Genomic DNA, 18685 nt, shown 5'->3' with positions numbered 1-18685 from the left:
TGGCCTACACCACAGCCACAGCAACGTGGGATCCCAGCTGCATCTTCGACCTGCACCACAGCTCATGGCAATGCTGGATCCTTAACCCACTGAGCGAGGCCAGGGATGGAACCTGAGTTGTCATGAATCTTAGTCGGGTTCTTTCCCGTTGAGCCACACCAGGAACTCTCCAACTCCATGACTTTAAACACCATCTACACAGTGACTGCTCCAAGGCCAGTCTCTGCCGAGGGCTCCAGGCTCGACAGCCAACCTGGAGGTTTAACCCGCTTCTCCAGGTCAGCATGACCGCTCCTCCATCCCCCTGAAACCTTAACTAATGGCACCCAGTCCCTGGGGCCAGAACCCTGCCGTCTTCCCTCACCTGCCTCTCCTGCACTCACATCTAATCTATCAGGAAAATTCTTCTGATTCTACTTTTCAGACGGTTCCCCAATCCAACCACTTATCCCCACATCTACCGTCATCACCCTAGTCTGAGACACCGCCGCCCACAGGTCAGCCCCACGGCTTCTCTTCACGTGGAGCAAATAGCCAGGCGTCTCTCCCTGACTCTCCACGCCAACTCCTGCCTCTCCCTTCACGCAGCCTGCCACAGCCCAGGTGGCCTCCTGGCTGCTCCTTCGAGCTGCCCAATGCGTGGCATGTGATGTCCTCGCTGCAGGAATGCTCATTCCCCGTGCTCCCTGCTGGCTTCCAGGGCACTGGTCACATGTCACCTCCTCAGAGGACACCCACAGCACTCCAGCCAGAAGGCGGCCCCAGCGCTCTCTTACCCCGCCTTTGCTTTGTTTTTCTCCACAAAGCTCGTCCCTACATGACAGGTACGTCTAGTGATTGGCTGCCTGTCTCCCCAAGGAGAATTTAAGTTCCATAAGGGCGGGGCTTTGTTTACTACAGCCGTTCCTAGCACAGAGTATCACCAAATAAATCCTATGAGATGAATGACATTAAAAATACACGTCCTGGAGTTCCTGCTGTGGCTCAGCAGTAACGAACCCAACTACGATCCATGAGGACATGGGTTCGATCTCTGGTCTTGCTCAGTGAGTTAAGGATCCAGCGTTGCCACGAGCTGTGGTGTAGGTTGCAGATGCGGCTCGGATCTGGTGTTGCTGTGGCTGTGGTGTAGACAGGCAGCTGCAGCTCTGATTAGACCCCTGGCCTGGGAACCACACCATATGCCGCAGGTGCGGCCCTAAAAGGTTAAATAAATAAATAAAAGATTTAGCATAGAGAGAAAATATCTATACTCATCATTCAATAGATATTTACTGAGCGCTGTGTAATGGTAGGTACCGCTCATCAAGTAAGTGCAGGTCGCGGTTATGCTCAGAATGACCCTGCGCGGTAGCTATGAGTAGCTGGGCGACAGAGTACAGACATGTCAAGTGACTTTTCCCAGGTCACATATCCTGTACCTGGCCCAGCTGGGATCCAAAAGCAGTCCCTTTAGCCCCCTAAGCCATGCTGTACTTCTCTTTTAGCAAAAGCCTCAAGCCATCCCGTTCCGGAACATTCTCTCCCACCCAGCAGGCAGCAGCAATACCGCCAATATGAGCACAGAAGCTATTTTTGGTTCATCCGTTAACTTCCTCCGTGAGGTCCTCCGTGAGTCCCACCGGCAGAGCTGGCTGCCCTCTGCTCTGATCCTGAAGCGCTTTGCAAGCATTGCTTAGACCTACTGCGTGCTAGAATTACTTGTCTCTCTCCCCCATTGACTGAAGTCTCTCAAGGACAAGGACTGCGGGCCCAGAGCAGGGTCTGGCACGGGGTAGGCATTCAAAAAAGTGTTAACTGAATGCGCAAATGCAGCAAGTGGGGAAGCACACCCTGTCCCATGAAGGTGGCGGTGGAGCAGACGGCCAGTCGGCCCCTGTTCTGGCTTTGGTGACTGTCCTTCACTTCTCATTTGCACGTTTATTTCCCTGATTCCTATTTCTTTGCGTGAATATCTGGGACGCCTCCTGCTGGCGGTTCTGTGCGACAGTGGCTCATTCTCACCAATCGCCTTCTCTGAGTGACAGACCTTGGGAGTGAAAGTGCTGCACTGGGTTCTGCCGGCCGCGCTCTGCTTTGCGGCCTCCGTTTCCCAGCAACCAGAGGGCTTCTTGCTTCTGTCCCGCAGGAAACAATCCGTGTGGCTCAAGGCTGGTGCCGCCTTGAGCTAATCCATCCGATGGACTTCTTCAGTGCACATTGTCATAAGCCTTTTAGGAAGCTCAAGTAATCAGCGGAAGGCAAGTTTCAAAAAAAAAAAAAAAAAATCAATGAGATTATTTTTTTATCGCATTGGCAAAATTAACAAAAAATGCTGAAGAGGGTTTGGGCTATGAGAATAATTTTTCTCTGAGAGAGCTTGAAAACCCATTAACAACAGACTTTTTAAACAAGTGCCCAACTCTTTTCCATTGACCCCATAGTTCTACATTGTTGGTGAGAATGTAGCTGGTGCAACCACTGTGGAAAACAGTATGGAGTTTCCTCAAAAAAAAGAAAAGAATACTAATAATCTAAGCAGCAGTGAACTTCCAGAAAATGGCAGGGTTACAATTCTACTCCAGGGTAAAAACCATGATAGTCTAATTTCATTTGATGAGAAGCAACTAAGAAATACTGTAGGAGTTCCCATCATGGCACAGTGGTTAACGAATCTGACTAGGAACATGAGGTTGCGGGTTCGATCCCTGGCCTTGCTCAGTGGGTTAAGGATTCGGCGTTGCTGTGGCTGGTGTAGGCAGGTGGCTACAGCTCCCTTCAACCCCTAGCCTGGGAGCCTCTATACGCTGAGGGAGCAACCCTAGCAAGGCCAAAGGGACCAAAAAAAAAAAAAAAAAGGAAGTACTGTAAATTATCCAGAAGACTGGCTGGAACATAGATTTACCTTTTCCGTCACTAACAAGAAGTCTGACTAAGTCAGTAAGTATCATGCCTTAAGCAGGTAACCAGACTTGGAACCGAGTCCCCCCAACTTACCAAGGTATTTAAATCTAAGCATTCAGAACACAAAAGCAACCCTGGACATTTTTAAAGCTATACTTCAAGTCAGGTAATCCTCAGTCCATACTTTAATTAATTCCATAAACATTGTCATAAACACTTAGAAGCCTCTTTCAAGATATCTTACTGAGTAACTGAACACTTCCAAGGGAAGCATCAAGAGATTATTTGGCACTTTGTACAGCCACTCAAATAAAACTATGTCCTGAATTTTAAAATACGCTGTTTTATCTTTTTCTCCAAAAAACTAGAGGTGGCCCTGAGTTTTCAACTTTGTGAATTTTTTTTCAGAAAAATAAAACACTATTTCTTCAAAGGAGTAAGAATTTTTTCCAGTAGGTGAGGTGAATAATTCCTGGTGCCCTAAAACACCATGACTGAGGGCAGTTTTTTTTTTTTTTTTTTTTTTTTTTTTTAAGAAGAAAGATCGCTATATGCAATCTCACTATAGGTATGTATCCAAAAGAACTGAGGGGAGGATCTCAAAAAGGTATCTGCATGCTCATCTTCATGGCAGTATTACTCCCAAGAGGCAAGACGCAAAAACCACACAAGTGTCCCCCGAGGGATGAATGCATAAACGAAATGTGGCATATACAGTGGGAAAATAAAAAAAAATTATTAAAAAAATTAAAAATTAAAAAAATAAAATTACCCACTTTTAAAGTGAAAAAAATAAATAAACTTGCAGAGTTTAAAAAAAAAAAAATGTGGCATGTACATATCCGGGAATGTTATTCAGCCGTTAAAAGGAAGGAAACTCTGGAGTTGCCACTGTGGCACAGCAGGTTAAGGATCCAGCTTTGTCTCTGAGGCAGTGTGGGTTTGATCCCTGGCCCAACATAGTAGGTTAAGGGTCCAGCGTTGCTGCAGCTGTGGCGTAGGTCACAGCTGCAGCACGGATTCGATCCTCGGCCTGGGAATTTCCATATGCTGCCGGTATGGCCGATAAGAGAAAAACACAGGAGTTCCCGTCGTGGCTCAGTGGAAACAAACCTGACTAGCACCCATGAGGACACAGGTTCGATCCTTGGCCTTGCTCGGTGGGTTAAGGATCCAGCACTGCCATGAGCTGTGGTGTAGGTCACAGACGTGGCTTGGATCCCGTGTTGCTGTGGCTGTGGCATAGGCTGGAGGCTACAGCTCTGATTTTGCCCCCTGGCCTGGGAACCTCCATATGCTGCGGGTGTGGCCCCCCCAAAAAAAAGACCAAAAAAAAAAAAAGAAAGAAAGAAAGAAAGAAAACAGAAGAGAAAGAAAACTCTGACACATGCTACCTGATGGATGAACCTTGAAGACACTATGCTAAGTGAGATAAGCCAGTCACAGGACAAATACTGTGTAATTCCACCTACACGAGGTCCCCAGAGTAGCCTAACTCACAGAAACAAAGGAGGTTGGTGGTTGTAAGGAGCTGGGGGGCTGGGGGAGCTGGTGCAGAGGTGGTGATGGCAGAGCATTTCAGATGAGCAAGATGAGAAGTCCTGGAGATCTATTTCACAACGACGTGAATATACTTAACACTACTGAGCTGTGCACTTTAAAAATGGTTCAGATGGTAAATTTTGTGGTGCCTGATTATTATTATTTTTTTTAGGCCCACACCCGAGGCATATGGAGGTTCCCAGGCTAGGGGTCAAATCAGAGCTACAGTTGCTGGCCTACACCACAGCCACAGCAACTTGGGATCCAAGCCTCATTTGCGACCTACATCGAAGCTCACGGCAACACAGGATCCTTAACCACTAAGCAAAGCCAGGGATGGAACCCCCATCCTCATGGATGCTAGTTGGGTTTGTTATTGCTGAGCCACGACAGGAACTCCCTGTACTACCTAATTTTTACAATCTTTTTTTAAAAAGACAAACCACCCTCCTAAAACTTCCTAATTCCACAGTCTAGATACAAAGCAGCCTCTGATAACACCCTGAGAGCAAATCTCCTGCTATCTTTCCACCTGTACCTCCAAGCGACTCACCTCCCTCATCCCACAGATTAAATCATTACCTACCCACGTGCCCATCCTCTGTCTATACGCAGGCAGCAGGTCTGTCTGTCTGTCTCGCCCTCCCTCCTCCTCTCCCTTTGCTCCTTCCCTTCCTCCCTCCCTTGCTGGTTTTCTGTAAATAATCATTTCTGTCACACTTTAATCTTTAAAGAATTTTCACTTTCATTATCTCATTTACACACCAGCCCTGGAAGACAGGTGTTCTTTCTGCTTTACAAAGAAGATGCAGAGACTCCGCAATATTAAGTCTGTGACAATCCTCTAACCACCAAGTGGCAGAGCCTAATTCTAAATCCCACACTTTCACAGTATTACACAGCCTCAGACAGTGGTTCTTCCACTATAGGGTACATAAGACTCCCCAGAGAATGCCTGAAAATGTGGGTCCCTGGACCCCATCTGCAGGGGTTTGGAAGGGGGCTCAGGAGTCGGAATTTCTAACAAGCACCCCCCACCCCCCCAGATGCTTCTGAGTAGGTGATTGGTAAGCTACACTTTGAGAAACACGCAGGCCTCGGAGACAGTCATGCCTGGCATGAGGCGGGGCACGTATGACCATGAGGGCCTCTGTTTATTTAACCTCCCCAGACAGGCAATGGAGTGACATTCATCTTCTATAGGGAATTGGCTGTATAAATAAGGTACTTTTTTTTTTTTTTTTTTTTTTTTTGGTCTTTTTAGGGCCGCACCCATGGCACATGGAGGTTCCCAGGCTAGGGGTCAAATCAGAGCTACAGCTGCCAGCCCACACCACAGCCACAGCAATGCCAGATCCGAGAGCCACGTCTGCAACCTACACCACAGCTCATGGTAACCCACTGGGCCAGGCCAGAGATTGAACCCGCAACCTCAAGGTTCCTAGTCGGATTCCTTTCCACTGAGCCACGACGGGAACGCCCAAGGTACTTTCTCAAGTGGCAGCAGTTAGAAAAGGGAAAGGAAGGAAGGAGAGAAACCCCTAAACACACTCCACTCCACAGAAAATAAGCCTGCCAGCGAAAATCCCAACCGGCCTGCTTTCTTGGACATTCTTTTTCATCTCTTACCATTTGACACGTGGACATCTGGTCTGTGCAAAGGGGACTACATCTGCGCCGCTTTTGGAAGGTTCGAGAAGAACTACAGTTGGGCTCTTTATCTTCCAGACAGAGCTGATCCTGAGTGAGTCACAGGTCAAGCGGGGAGCAGGGCGCAAGGATCTCCAGACTGGCAGGCCTGCACCTGAGCTGAGTCACGCAGCCCAGAGGTGAGAACAGACCCCTTTCCAAAGCAGGGGGTGGGGTGGGGCGGGCTCTGCAGAAGGCTGGAGTCAGGAGGTCAAGCAAAGTTTCTGGAACGTTCTTGCCAGGCACATGCCACTATGATTTAAATTAGATGCTGAGGGCTAAGGTGAGGGAGAGGTAAAAGGTGAAGTGCAATGGTTAGAGCATAAGAGAAATGTTCCTTTTGCAAAAATGCCATATTTATTCTGCAACAAGGAGATTTCTGTAGGAAGCCGGCTGCCTTAGAAAAACAGCCAAATTGGTGCTAAAGATTAAAAACGAATCTTATTCCATTAAAGCTAACTCTCAGGATGACTAAAGAGAAAGAATTTCCTTGAGATAGGACATGAAGTTTGTCATCAGTCAGAACTTCCGAACGGATTCTACAAGGTGAGACCCCAGGTTGGGGGGATCCCCAATCCGAAGGCAACCTTCTGCGATGGGGGCCCCTCCTTGAAAGGAGCCCACGAGGTCACTAGTTATGAAGACACTGGGCGAATTCAGCAGCCCGGATTTCCCAGGGGTCATGCAGGGTCACACCCCCAGGGCCCTGGGCTTAAAGACGACAACCAGGAGCCGTCCTGTGAGCTCCCAACAAGCCCGTGCCTGGGCCTTGGCAGCGGACACCAGCACACGCTTCCAGGCTACGAGTTGGTGCTGGCCGCCGCTGCTGAGCGCTCTGCCCTGGGGACACTGCCACCTGCAGGGTGCTTCTCATCTCTGGCACCCTCCCGCCCGGCTACAGTGTGTCGCCTATCACACACGGCTGGTCTGTGAACGCTCTGGGGTCACCAAACCCCCTTCCTTCTGCTTCTCCACCCTGGCCCCGGCCTGCGGGCCTGTGGCTCACACCCCTGTCCAGTGCTCGGCGAAGCGAGTGATCTCACCCGGCACAATCGCGGGGGAAACTGGCGAAGGGAGAAACGACTCTCAGAATTACACTCTGCAGCTATTTTCCATAAAGCTCTCCGGAACCGATGAGTCCTTGCCAGCGCTCGTGCTGGCCTGCTCTCTCTCTCTCTCTCTCTTTTTTTTTTTTGCCTTTCTAGGGCCACGCCCGCGGCATATAGAAGTTCCCAGGCTAGGGGTCGAATCAGAGCTGCAGCTGCCGCCTATACCACAGCTCACGGCAACGCTGGATCCTTAACCCACTGAGCGAGGCCAGGGATCCAACACGCAGCCTCATGGATACTAGTCAGGTTCCTTACCACTGAGCCACAACGGGAACTCCCCCCACCATCATTTTTATTCAGTTTTTCTAAATGGGATGACCGCATATTAACCATCTAAACGGGGACCCTTTTAAGAGGGAGACCTATTAACAAGTACACTGGGAGAAGTGCAGACTGAGACGACGCGGGGTAAACCTGGACGTATGCTCCACCCTGCTTACAAAGCAGATAAGCTGGACCACGATGGCAGGAGAAGCAGAGTCCCAACCGACCCCGGGTGACATTAAAACATGAACAAAAAAGAACTGTTACTGGAGTTCCTGTTGTAGGTCAGAGGTAACGAACCCACCTAGTATCCATGAGGACGTGGGTTCGATCCCTGGCCTCGCTCAGTGGGTTAAGGATCCAGCATTGCCCTGAGCTTCGGTGTAGGTTGAGGACATGACTTGGATCCCATATTGCTGTAGCCATGGTGTAGGGTGGCATCAGAAGCTATGATTCGACTCCTAGCCTGGAAACGTCCACATGTCGCAGCTACGGCCCTAATAAAAAACAACAACAACAACAAAAACCTCTTACTGTAGTAAGCCATTGAGATTTGGGGTTGTTTGTTATCACAACATAACCTAGCAAGCTGGTGAGTACAACCCCTTAGAGCCTGTAACTTCTCTGCTACCACCTCAGTGCAAGGTGGGGACATAGCATCACCTGTCTCACTGGGCAGCTGTGAGGATTAAATGAGCTAATATGTGGAGCACTCAGATCAGTGCCCAGCACATGGCGAACAGCCCGTATGAACTATAATAATAACAGAGGAGAATGAAAGAGCATTCTAAGAGCACCGGGAAGCCAAATGTCAAGCAAATTATGCTTTTTCTCGGGAATGGCAGGAAAGCCAGTCCCCTCCTGCTCCCTCCACACAAGCCATTTGCCCCTGGAGGTCCTAAGGCCTGCCCGCCTCTCCAGCCAGTAGCCTCCTCCTCTGTCCACCGCTACCGACTGGACCCCGCAGACCACCCCTCCTCTGACTGCTTTCTTGTGAACAAACGAACACCTCCACTCCCTGGACCTTTGGTTGCGTCCATCTCATCCAGGTGACAGACCTTAACCTGGAATCAACATGCTCCTGAGCCTCAGTTACTGAACAAATCCTCCAGGATTATTTTTTTTCTTTGTCTTTTTAAGGCCACGCCCACGGCACTTGGAAGTTCCCAGGCTAGGGCTCGAATCGGAGCTGCAGCTGCCCGCCTACACCACAGCCACAGCCACGCCAGGTCCAAGCGGCGTCTGTGACCCACACCACAGCTCACGGCAATGCCGGATCCGTAACCCGCTGAGCGAGGCCAGGGATCGAACCTGCATCCTCATGGATACTCGTCGGGTTGGTAACCGCTGATCCACGACGGGAACTCCCTTCTTATACCCTTAAACACACTCTTGTTCCACTCTTTCTCCCACTTCCCACCAGAGATCTTTCCACATCTTCCCATGCTTCTCAAGCCCTGTACCCTGCCACCTGCCTCACTCAGAAAGCAGCTAGAGGCCACCTGGGAAGGACCAGGTGAGTCGTCGGCTCATGGCTCCGACCCACCCAAAGCCAACCCCATTTCACCCAGGAATCTGCCCTCATTCCCCTTCTCCCGGCTCTGCCCTTTGAAGGTCAAAGTGCCCACATGAGGCCCACCCGCCAAAGACAAGTCCCTCAGCCTGCTGGCTGGCTGCAGCGCTGCGTCCCCTCTCACTGCCGTGTACCTGTGCCCTGTGCTCGACTTCCTCATGTCCCCACTCAACTGTGTACCCTGTCACTTCTCCAGGGACAAAGCTCATCCATGAACCCTCTGCTGCCAAGCCTAATGGACGTCTTCTGGCCTTTAATTCAGCTCAAAATCCCCACGACATGTGACACAGCTGGTTACGGCCTCCTCCTTGTCATCGGCTTCCAGGATGCTTCTCCCCCGCTTCCCCTCCTGGCCGGTTCCCCCTCCCAGGCCCTTGTGGCCCCCCTTCCTCTGCTCCCCCACATGCTGTGGTTCCCCATGGCTCCCCCAAGGGCGTCTTCCCTTTTCTTCCCCAGGCATGAACTACTGCCTAAAAGCTGAGAACTCCCAAATCCAGGTCTTTGCTCAGATGTCCCTCCTAATGACCCAACTGATTACTGAATGTCTCCCCCTGGGCGTCTCCCGAGCTCCTCAAGCCCCAGGTCGGGGTCGCCCCCCCACCCCGACGTGCTTCTCGGATTTCTCATCTGAATGAATGACACTATAACCCATGCACTGTCCAAGCCAGAAACCTGGCACTCACGCCCGCCTTTTCCAATCTAACCAACAAACAGGCCAACCCCTGGTCTCCCTACTGCCAGCCTGCCCTCTTCCAGTCCATCTCCAAGCCGTGTACAAATGGCCTTTCTTTCTCCATGATCTTCAGCAAAAAGTCCAAACTCTAACACTACAGCCTTAACTGTACACCTATCCCAACAGCCTTAATGGTACAGCTCCCGTCTACCACTCCTATTTCACCTCCCGTGCCCCCAAGTCTCCTATGCTCCCAACATACCAAACTGCTTTAAAGTCCCATGTTCCCATAAACTTGCGCCATGTTTAATGACGCCTCTGGATTTGCTGGTACTTGTTGCTCCTCTTCTGAAATACCCTGAGCCCTGCTGCCCACTCCACACGAGGACTCATCTTTAAGTCAAGTGCCACCTGTTCTGGAAAGCCTTCTCTGCTCACTGGAATCTTCTATCTCCCAGAAAGCTCCCCATGCCAAGCTGAGTCGGTGGCGCTGGTGGGCACTTCCACAGCTTCCTGACGGTGCCCTGTCTGAAATGTGGCTGCCGGATGACCTGCGGGTCTTCCTCACCGACTGTGATCCTGACTAGTTAGGGGCTGGTTCACAGTGAAACACCAGCTCTCGGGACATGAGCTTCTCATTCTCAGTAAATGTGTCATGAATAAATGCACAGTGATCAAGTCTCTTCAGCAGCAGCCCCCTGCATGCCGAGGAAGAAGAATCACGGGCAACATTAACGGATTATAGGAATATATATGCACCATGTATATAAAAAATCAGTGTGTGTGTGTCTAAAAGAATATACCAGTTACGGACGAGCATTCTTTTTCCTTTACCTTATTCTCCCCTCTGCTTTTCCATGTGACTCTTCGTACCTCAGATAAGTTTATTCTGCTCTTTCCACAGCTGCACCTCCCGCACACCAGAAAATTCCTCAAGATTCTTATTCAGTAGTCAAGACAATATTCTCATGACAGCTCTTCTGAATCAGCAACAATTCGAAAGACCGGAAGAGAACGACCACGCCCTTACGTTATCCATTTCCAACCCGTCTTCTTTTCTCAAGAGTCAATTAGCTTAACTCCTTTAGCTCTTCCATGAATGGCAACATGCTAGATGAGCAAATTTAAATTTTTACCCTAAGTCACTCAAATAAGCTTTGTAATTGGCTCTCGTAAGCTAATAATTAATATCCATTTCAATAACTCTCCTTCCACGTTCTGATGGCTGAAGTGTTTGTAGTTTTAAAAAGAAGCTGTCATCACATTGCCATTTTCAATTTGTAGTCATTCTGCCCCCTCCCAAGAGCTTTATATGCCAAACTTGCGGTTATTCATTTTGTCAGCTTAACTAATTTGAAAGTAACCTGTGTTTTATTGTAGAAAATTGACAATCCATGGATAATACTATAAAATCCTTTAAAAAGTTTTTAAATAATTAGCAATTTGTCATTCCATAAAGGCTCGCCATACTAAATAAATGTTTTAAATTGTTATGATCACCTTTAAAAAACAAAGTATCTTGAAAAGATGTTCAGCATCACTCATCATTAGAGAAATGCAAATCAAAACCACGATGAGGTACCACCTTACACCAGCCAGAATGGCCATCATCCAAGAGTCTACAAACAATAAGTGCTGGAGAGGGTGTGGAGAAAAAGGAACCCTAGGACACTGTTGGTGGGCTTGTAAATTGGTGCAACCACTGTGGAAAACAGTATGGAGATGCCTCAGAAAACTGAAAATAGAACTACCATTTGATCTAGCAATCCCAATCCTGGGCATCTATCCAGAGAAAACCATGACTCGCAAACACACATGTACTCCGATGTTCATTGCAGCACTATTTGCAATAGCCAAGACATGGAAACAACCTAAATGTCCATCGACAGAGCAGTAGATCAAGAAGATGTGGTACATATACACAACGGAATATGACTCAGCCATTAAAAGGAACGAAATACTGGCATTTTTAGCAACACGGATGGACCTAGAAATTATGATGCTAAGTGAAGTCAGCCATACAATGAGACACCAACATCCAATGCTTTCACTGACATGTGGAATCTGAAAAAAGGACAGACAGAACTTCTTTGCAGAACAGATGCTGACTCACGGACATTGAAAAACTTATGGTTTCCAAAGGAGACAGTTCGGAGGGCGGGGGGATGTGCTTGGGTTGTGGGATGGAAATCCTATAAAATTGGATTGTGATGATCATTATACAACTCATTGAATAAAAAAAAAAGAAAGAAAAAAAGTATCTTGAGACAGTTATCACAAAGCGTTAATTGGCATATGTATGGATTATAAGATAAAGTGTGAAATTAACAAGGACAGGGAATTCTTAAAATGCTCCTTTCAATCAGAAATGAAGTCTTTAGGGTGTTTAATTGTCATCGATCACCATCATTGTGATGTAGTCCTTGTAGTGAATGGCATTCGATTCGGGATCAATCGCGGCAGACAGCATTTCTTCCATTTCCTCCTGAGAAAAAGGCTCACCTGGGAGGGAGAAGAAGGACACTCATCACTTACAATCCTCCGAAGTTTCTTCTTCCTTGTGCCACTGGCCTGCTGAACTGCCATGGAGTCCCCCCACCCACCCACCCCCGCTGGCTCTCCCTGGGACCATAAAGCCGGCACATCGAGACAGTTCAGAGGGTCAAAGGGCAGGCTGTTGTACCCCCGGCAAGTTTTGGAGTTATTTTTCCCTTGCAGATATCATAACTCAATATGACAGAATCAACTGTTGCAGCCAAAACAGCAGGAGGATGTAAAAACATCATGAATGAGGTTGTTTATTGACTTAAATGGCTAAAGCTGCCAAAGGATTAGCCTGAAGTCGCAGGTTTACAGAGGGGTTAATCATTATACTTAGGAAGGGGACGAAGAGAGAAATGCTGAAGAGCAGAGAGCAGAGGCTTGAAACTCTACCACTATCCATGAAGAGTTTCCAACCAGCAGGCCAGCTGAGTGATCCAGCTGCACCCTGGTCAGAGGCCATTCACCAGCCTTTTGAATACAGTCGTCTTTGTTAGAGTTTGGCCCAGCGTTGCTGTCAAATGAAAGCAAGAGTTGGGTAGAAAATCTGTGGGCTTTAGAGGGACTCAGGTGACTGCTGGAGGCCGGCTTAGGATCTTGGTTGCACCAAGATGCAAAGCAAACTCAGCAAGAACGTTGGAAAGGCTGTTGTCTGTTTAAGACAGAACTTTGTCCTGGTAGTAAATGAACAGACAGAAACACCCACATCACCACCTCACCCCAAAAGAGTCTTAATCCAAGCAGGAAAATTACCGAGGCCTGAGGATTACCTACCTTCCGAGTTTAGGTTACCTGCCACTACAAACTTCAGTTGATAATATAGAAATTGTGCAGGTGGGGCTTCTGATGACAATGAGGACAGTATCATCAAACAAAGGGGAGGTGGGAGTTCCCATTGTGGCTCAGTGAATTATAAACCCGACTAGTATCCATGAGGATGTGGGTTTGATCCCTCGCCTCGTGCAGCGAGTTAAAGGATCCAGCATTGCCATTAGATGTGGTGTAGGTCATGGATGCAGCTCGGATCTGGCATTGCTGTGGCTGTGGTGTAGGTCGGCAGCTACAGCTCTGATTGGGCCCCCTAGCCTGGGAACCTCCATGTTCCATAGGTGCAGCCCTAAAAACAAGGAAAAAAAAAAAAAGCAAACAAACAAACAAAAAAAACCAAGGAGGGAGTCCCCGTCATGGTGCAGCAGAAACGAATCCCACTAGGAACCATGAGGTTTCAGGTTCAATCCCTGGCCTCACTCAGTGGGTTAAGGATCCGGCATTGCCGTGAGCTGTGGTATAGGTCGCAGATGTAGCTCGGATCTGGCATTGCTGTGGCTCTGGTGTAGGCCAGCAGCTGTAGCTCCGATTTGACCCCTAGCCTGGGAACCTCCATATGCTGCAGGTGTGGCCCTGAAAAAGACAAAAAGACAAAAAACAAAAAACAAACAAAAAAACTAAGGGGTATGTGCTGAGTTCTTCTGAAATCATGCTTATATCCTAAGGAAAGAAAGAATGTCTAAAATGCTTTAAAAAGACAAATTCTGCATCTTTCTTATAAACTGACAGTTAAATATTAGATCCACTACCAATGAATTTTGACGGGTACCATATAAGTCCTTATGAGAATAATGACAACAAACATTTATCAAGAACTACTCAGGAATGGTAAGAACTGTTCTCTCCACACAGCACACAAAGAAAAAAGGCAGGCAGGCCCCCGGGGTGAGTGCTGGAACTGGGGTCTGCATGCCCCACGTCCACCTCAAGGTCCATGAACTCAACAAGCACACGCTCCTGCGGGGAGCAAGGCCTCGCTCACAGTGACATATGGAAGGTGGTTGCTGCTTCCCTGGATAAGGAAAGAGACGTGCGGGGTCCGATGAAGAATGGAGGGAAAGAGCGCAGGGATTAAAGGCATAAGCTTGGGAGCCTGACTGCTTGGGTTCAGCTGCTGGACGGTCTCGTTAGCTTTAAGGTCCCAGGCAAGTCACTCGAGCTCTCTGTGTTCCCAGGGTCCCTGTCTATAAAACGGAGGGGATAATAGTACGTATCTCATAGGCTTGTTACGAGGATTAAAAGTGTTACTATTTGAATGGCCTTTAGACCACTGCCTGGCACACAGGCAGCTATATGTGCCTGTTTAAAAACTTTTTTTGAGATCACCCCTGCTGCCAAACACTGTCCAACACAATACACACACAGGATGCGTGTGGATTCTGTCCGGGAGGAACTTGAATCAATGTGATTTATTACGTTCATCATACAATATCCTGGGTGTTTGGAACGCATATGCTCAAACGGATTCCTAATCTGTGTGTCCTGTGAAAAGCTGCACTGTGTCTGTATCCGCTGCAGCCTGTTCCCGATTCCCGGATTTCAGTCCGTAGCATCAGCACCATAGCCACCGTCCAAGCCCGAGCCTGGTCATTTGACCCAGCTCGCATCTTTGTCCCCTGCACCTGCCACGCAGCATAACCTGAGGACCCTGCTGCAGATGGTCCTGTTGGATCCAACCCTTCTTTCCGTTTCCACGGCCACGGCCACAGCCCCAGCCAGCCCTTGTTAGGGTCCTTCAAAGTGCTCAACCAGCCTCCTGACTGGTCTCCCCAGTCTAAGCTCTTTCTCACTCCTCTGACAAGCCGACCGGCACAAGATCGGCCTTTCCACAATCCCTCCTACATCACGTGACTCACCTGCTCAAAACCGCACAATGCTTCTCCACTGCCCTCAGGATGAATTCTCAACTCCTGCACCCAGGCCGCCACTATCTAGTCCCAGGAAACTTGTCCAGATTCACTGCCTGCTGCTGGCCAACAAGACCCTCTGGGCCCGCTCTTCTCACACGCTCCTGAAATAGCAAGTTCATTCCTACCTTCCAGTTTGTGTTCATCCTTTTCATCCATCTAGGTCTCCCCCGATCAGCCCATTAGCCCATTCCACATTCATCTCCTCTTTCATTCATTCAGTCATTCAACAAACATTGCCCTGAGACTTACTATGTGTGGGGTGCGATTATACATAAGATTCTACCCCTGCTCTCAATAACTCATCCACAGAAATTCTATCATCTTAAGAAACCTATTTTCTCTCTACATCTTCCCAGATAAAGCTTTCCAGGCTGGCCCAGCCCACATGGATCCTGTGACACTCACTTTTTTCTATTGTCTTATATTCTGTCTTTTTTTGTTGTTATGGCTTATGGAGGTTCCCAGGCTACGGGTCAAATCAGAGCTGTAGCCGCTGGCCTACACCATAGCCACAGCAACACAGGATCCGAGCTTCATGTGTGACCTACACCATAGCTCACGGCAAATGCCGGATCCCTAATCCACTGAGCGAGGCCAGGGATCGAACCTGCCCTCCTAATGGAGGCTCGTCAGATTCATTTCCACTGAGCCACGACCGGAACGTTTGTCTTGTATTTTGAATTGTTTTATAAGTTGGTTTTATTTCCTCCAATAAAACTATAATATCCTTGAGAAGGGGGGCAGATCTTCCTATCATTGGACCAGTGTCCCTCACCCACACCCAGGAGGCACACCACACTAATGATATCGATGGTCTTGGCCATTGCGACTAAATTCACATTGCCTGATATAACCTAGGATTTACTTTCCTGAAATTAATCCTTAGGCTTCGAAACGTACCACTGCCATCAAAGTTAATCCCTAAGGTGATTTTAACACTGTCATGAATTCTTGGGCAGTAGCTCTGACGATCATGTCACTCTCACCCTCACCCCTGGGTTCTCTCAAACAGTGGATCAGGTCAATGGCCCGGCCAGTGGCACACAGAGACACAGTCTTGGTCTTCCCTATGCATCACCCTGCACTTTTTTTTTTTTTTTTTTTTTGTCTTTTTGCCTTTTCTAGGACCACTTCCGCGGCATATGGAGATTCCCAAGCTAGGGGTCTAATCGGACCAGTAGCCACCGGCCTACACCACAGCCACAGCAACTCGGGATCCGAGCCGCGTCTGCAACCTACACCACAGCTCAGGGCAACGCCGGATCCTTAACCCACCGAGCGAGGCCAGGGATCAAACCCGCAACCTCATGGTTCCTAGTCGGATTCGTTAACAACTTCGCCACGACGGGAACTCCCACCCTGCATTTCTGATCGGCTCCAGTGATCAGCAGCTCCCAAGCATTCCGGACTCGTCTGTGAACTAGTCACCTGAACAAAGAGCTCTAACCTTATATGGGGAAAGGGGAGGTGATGGATATGAGAAAGCTTTGGAGAGAATGTTGACATTCAGGCTACTGACACTCAGGGAAAACAAACTTACACATCAGCCTAAGCAGAGTGAATTCCTAAAGGAAATAAGTTGACATATACACATTTGCAGGTAGTATGTATACGTGTGTGTGTCCATGAGGATGCGGGTTTGATCCCTGGCCTTGCTCAGTGTGTTAAGGATCCGACATTGCCGTGAGCTGTGGTGTAGGTCGCAGACCCGGCTCAGGGCCCACGTTGCTGTGGCTGTGGCGTGGGCCAGGGGCTACAGCTCTGATCAGACCCCTAGCCTGGGAACCTCCATAAGCCACGGGTGCGGCCCTAAAAAGACCAAAAAAAATTTTTTTTTAATTTTTAAAAAATTTTAAAAGATAAGTAATAAACCACTCTCACCTTCTTCAGTCATATACTTGATCAGTTCTTCCTTAGTAAGAAATCCACGTTTAGCTGGATCTAACACCTCAGGGGAAAGGAAAGACAGATATTATATTTTTTGTTTGATGAATAAATTCTCCATGATGAATTTTTCATATAAATATAAATATGCATATAAAATATGGAGCTTACATACCTCGAAAGCTCGAAGAAGGATATCTTCTGGAATTGGCCTGTATCTAATTATGCAATAAAAAGAGCATATACCACAGTATTTAGCTCAGTCGCTACATAACAAATGATCACATTTTTTAAAAAGCTGCTAAGATACTAGGATAATATTTCCATCACTGAAATATTTTTTGCTTTCTAGATGATAAAGTTGAAAGCACTCCATACCCACAGGGAATACTTAGTTAAAAATCAGTGGCATGTTTGATATTATCTATTTGCTTTTTTCATCATTATGGAAATCACTCTACTTGGGAACCAAATTTCTACAGTAAACCAACTACGGTAAGCTAATGCTATGCTCTCTCTAGAAAAATAATTAGGGTTAATTCTTATCCATGATAATTTGAAACAGAAGATAATAAGAATGCTGTTGATTTATGCTTTTTGTAGCTCATTTCTCCTTTAATTATACTTTACTAGTTAATACTGACGTGGTGGATATTTTTGAGCACATATCAGAGATACAGAGAAATATTAGAAGGAAGCTCTCTTATGATAGGTACTGGGTGAGTACAATACACCAAGTGAAAAGGCCAGGTGCTGTGAAATTAATGCAGTTCTAATCATTACCTCACCTTAACAACTGCACTGACTTTCTTACCTTCTTTCCAGCAGTACTTCAGTCATCACGGGAAGAAATTTTTCATATCGAATGTAGCCAGTGGGTTCTTCCTCCTCTACCTAAACATTCAATTAAAAAAGTAGGAAATCCCATCGTGGCGCAGCAGAAATGAATCCGATTGGGAACCATGAGGCTGTGGGTTCGATCCCTGGCCTCGCTCAGTGGGTTAAGGACCCGGCGTTGCCGTGAGCTGAGCTGTGGTGAGGTCACAGACACGGCTGGCTGCTGCAGCAGCTGCAGCTCTAATGTGACCCCCAGCTTGGGAATGTCCATATGCCATGTGTGTGTGCCTAAAAAAAAAAAAAACAAGAAGAAGTAAAACTAATAAAACCTGGTGCTGCAGCTACTACAGGCAAGGAAAAGAAAAAAGAGAAGTCGGGGACCACTTTCAGGATTCAGACTTGCATGAAGGGGATGGAGTGATGCTCTTCCCTGAGATAAGGGACACTGGGTAAGACACCAGCTTAGGGGACCAGTCACTATCTCTAGGACCAAAGCACAGGGCAAACATTGTAACATTTCTGAAATAACCAGATGGTCTGTGGCACATCGTTATATCGCCACTAATTAAGAGAAGACCACACCTAGGAAAGAATTTTGGGGAGCCAGCTCTATTAGATGAGAATGAGAAAGACTCACGCCCTTAAGGTTCAGTTTTGATGGCGTGGCTGAACAATACACTATTGATTTTAACTTTCATGTCAGGCTATTTACGAGGAACTGTAAATTTTCCACTCCCTTTCAAAACGCCTATTAAAAGACTCATATATCCCAATTTAACAGTGGAGATTTCAAAAGATTTATTCTTTGAACAAAAGGTAAGAAATCTATAGGTGCTGCTAAGTGGAACACGATGTCACCAAATGACAACTATTTTTTAATGTTTATACTAGATTCTCACCTAGTATGAGTGTGGCATGCGGACTCCACTATCAGCAAAAAGTGTCATCCATC

At 47.6% G+C, this 18685-nt stretch overlaps 1 protein-coding gene and 1 long non-coding RNA gene across 7 annotated transcripts in view; both read right to left on the bottom strand.

The window, feature by feature from the left end:
* Nucleotides 1-1250: 1250 nt before the first annotated feature.
* On the bottom strand, nt 1251-7984 carry LOC146398849 (uncharacterized). The gene is made up of 3 exons (XR_014817524.1): nt 7792-7984; nt 6055-6392; nt 1251-2210 (listed from the first exon to the last, which is right to left on the bottom strand). It is a non-coding gene; the product is annotated as an uncharacterized LOC146398849 (long non-coding RNA).
* A 3101-nt stretch (nt 7985-11085) lies between these two features.
* EFCAB2 (EF-hand calcium binding domain 2) overlaps nt 11086-18685 on the bottom strand; it is a 96959-nt gene continuing 89359 nt past the window's right edge. For all 6 annotated transcript variants that reach the window (XM_005653792.4, XM_084979358.1, XM_084979361.1 and 3 more), the window contains 4 exons: nt 17711-17790; nt 17072-17114; nt 16894-16960; nt 11086-12235 (listed from right to left, as the gene is read on the bottom strand). In XM_005653792.4, the coding sequence (XP_005653849.3) occupies nt 12120-12235; nt 16894-16960; nt 17072-17114; nt 17711-17790 (306 nt within the window). In that variant the 3' untranslated portion in view covers nt 11086-12119. The remainder of the gene's footprint in view (nt 12236-16893; nt 16961-17071; nt 17115-17710; nt 17791-18685) is intronic.

The sequence above is a fragment of the Sus scrofa genome, chromosome 10, assembly GCF_054392235.1.
Source record: "Sus scrofa isolate SSC_HxYL_T2T_F1_AM1 chromosome 10, Sscrofa_HxYL_maternal_Yorkshire_Landrace_v2.0, whole genome shotgun sequence".
Taxonomy (NCBI): domain Eukaryota; kingdom Metazoa; phylum Chordata; class Mammalia; order Artiodactyla; family Suidae; genus Sus; species Sus scrofa.
This window is presented reverse-complemented; position numbering and strand designations above follow the sequence as displayed.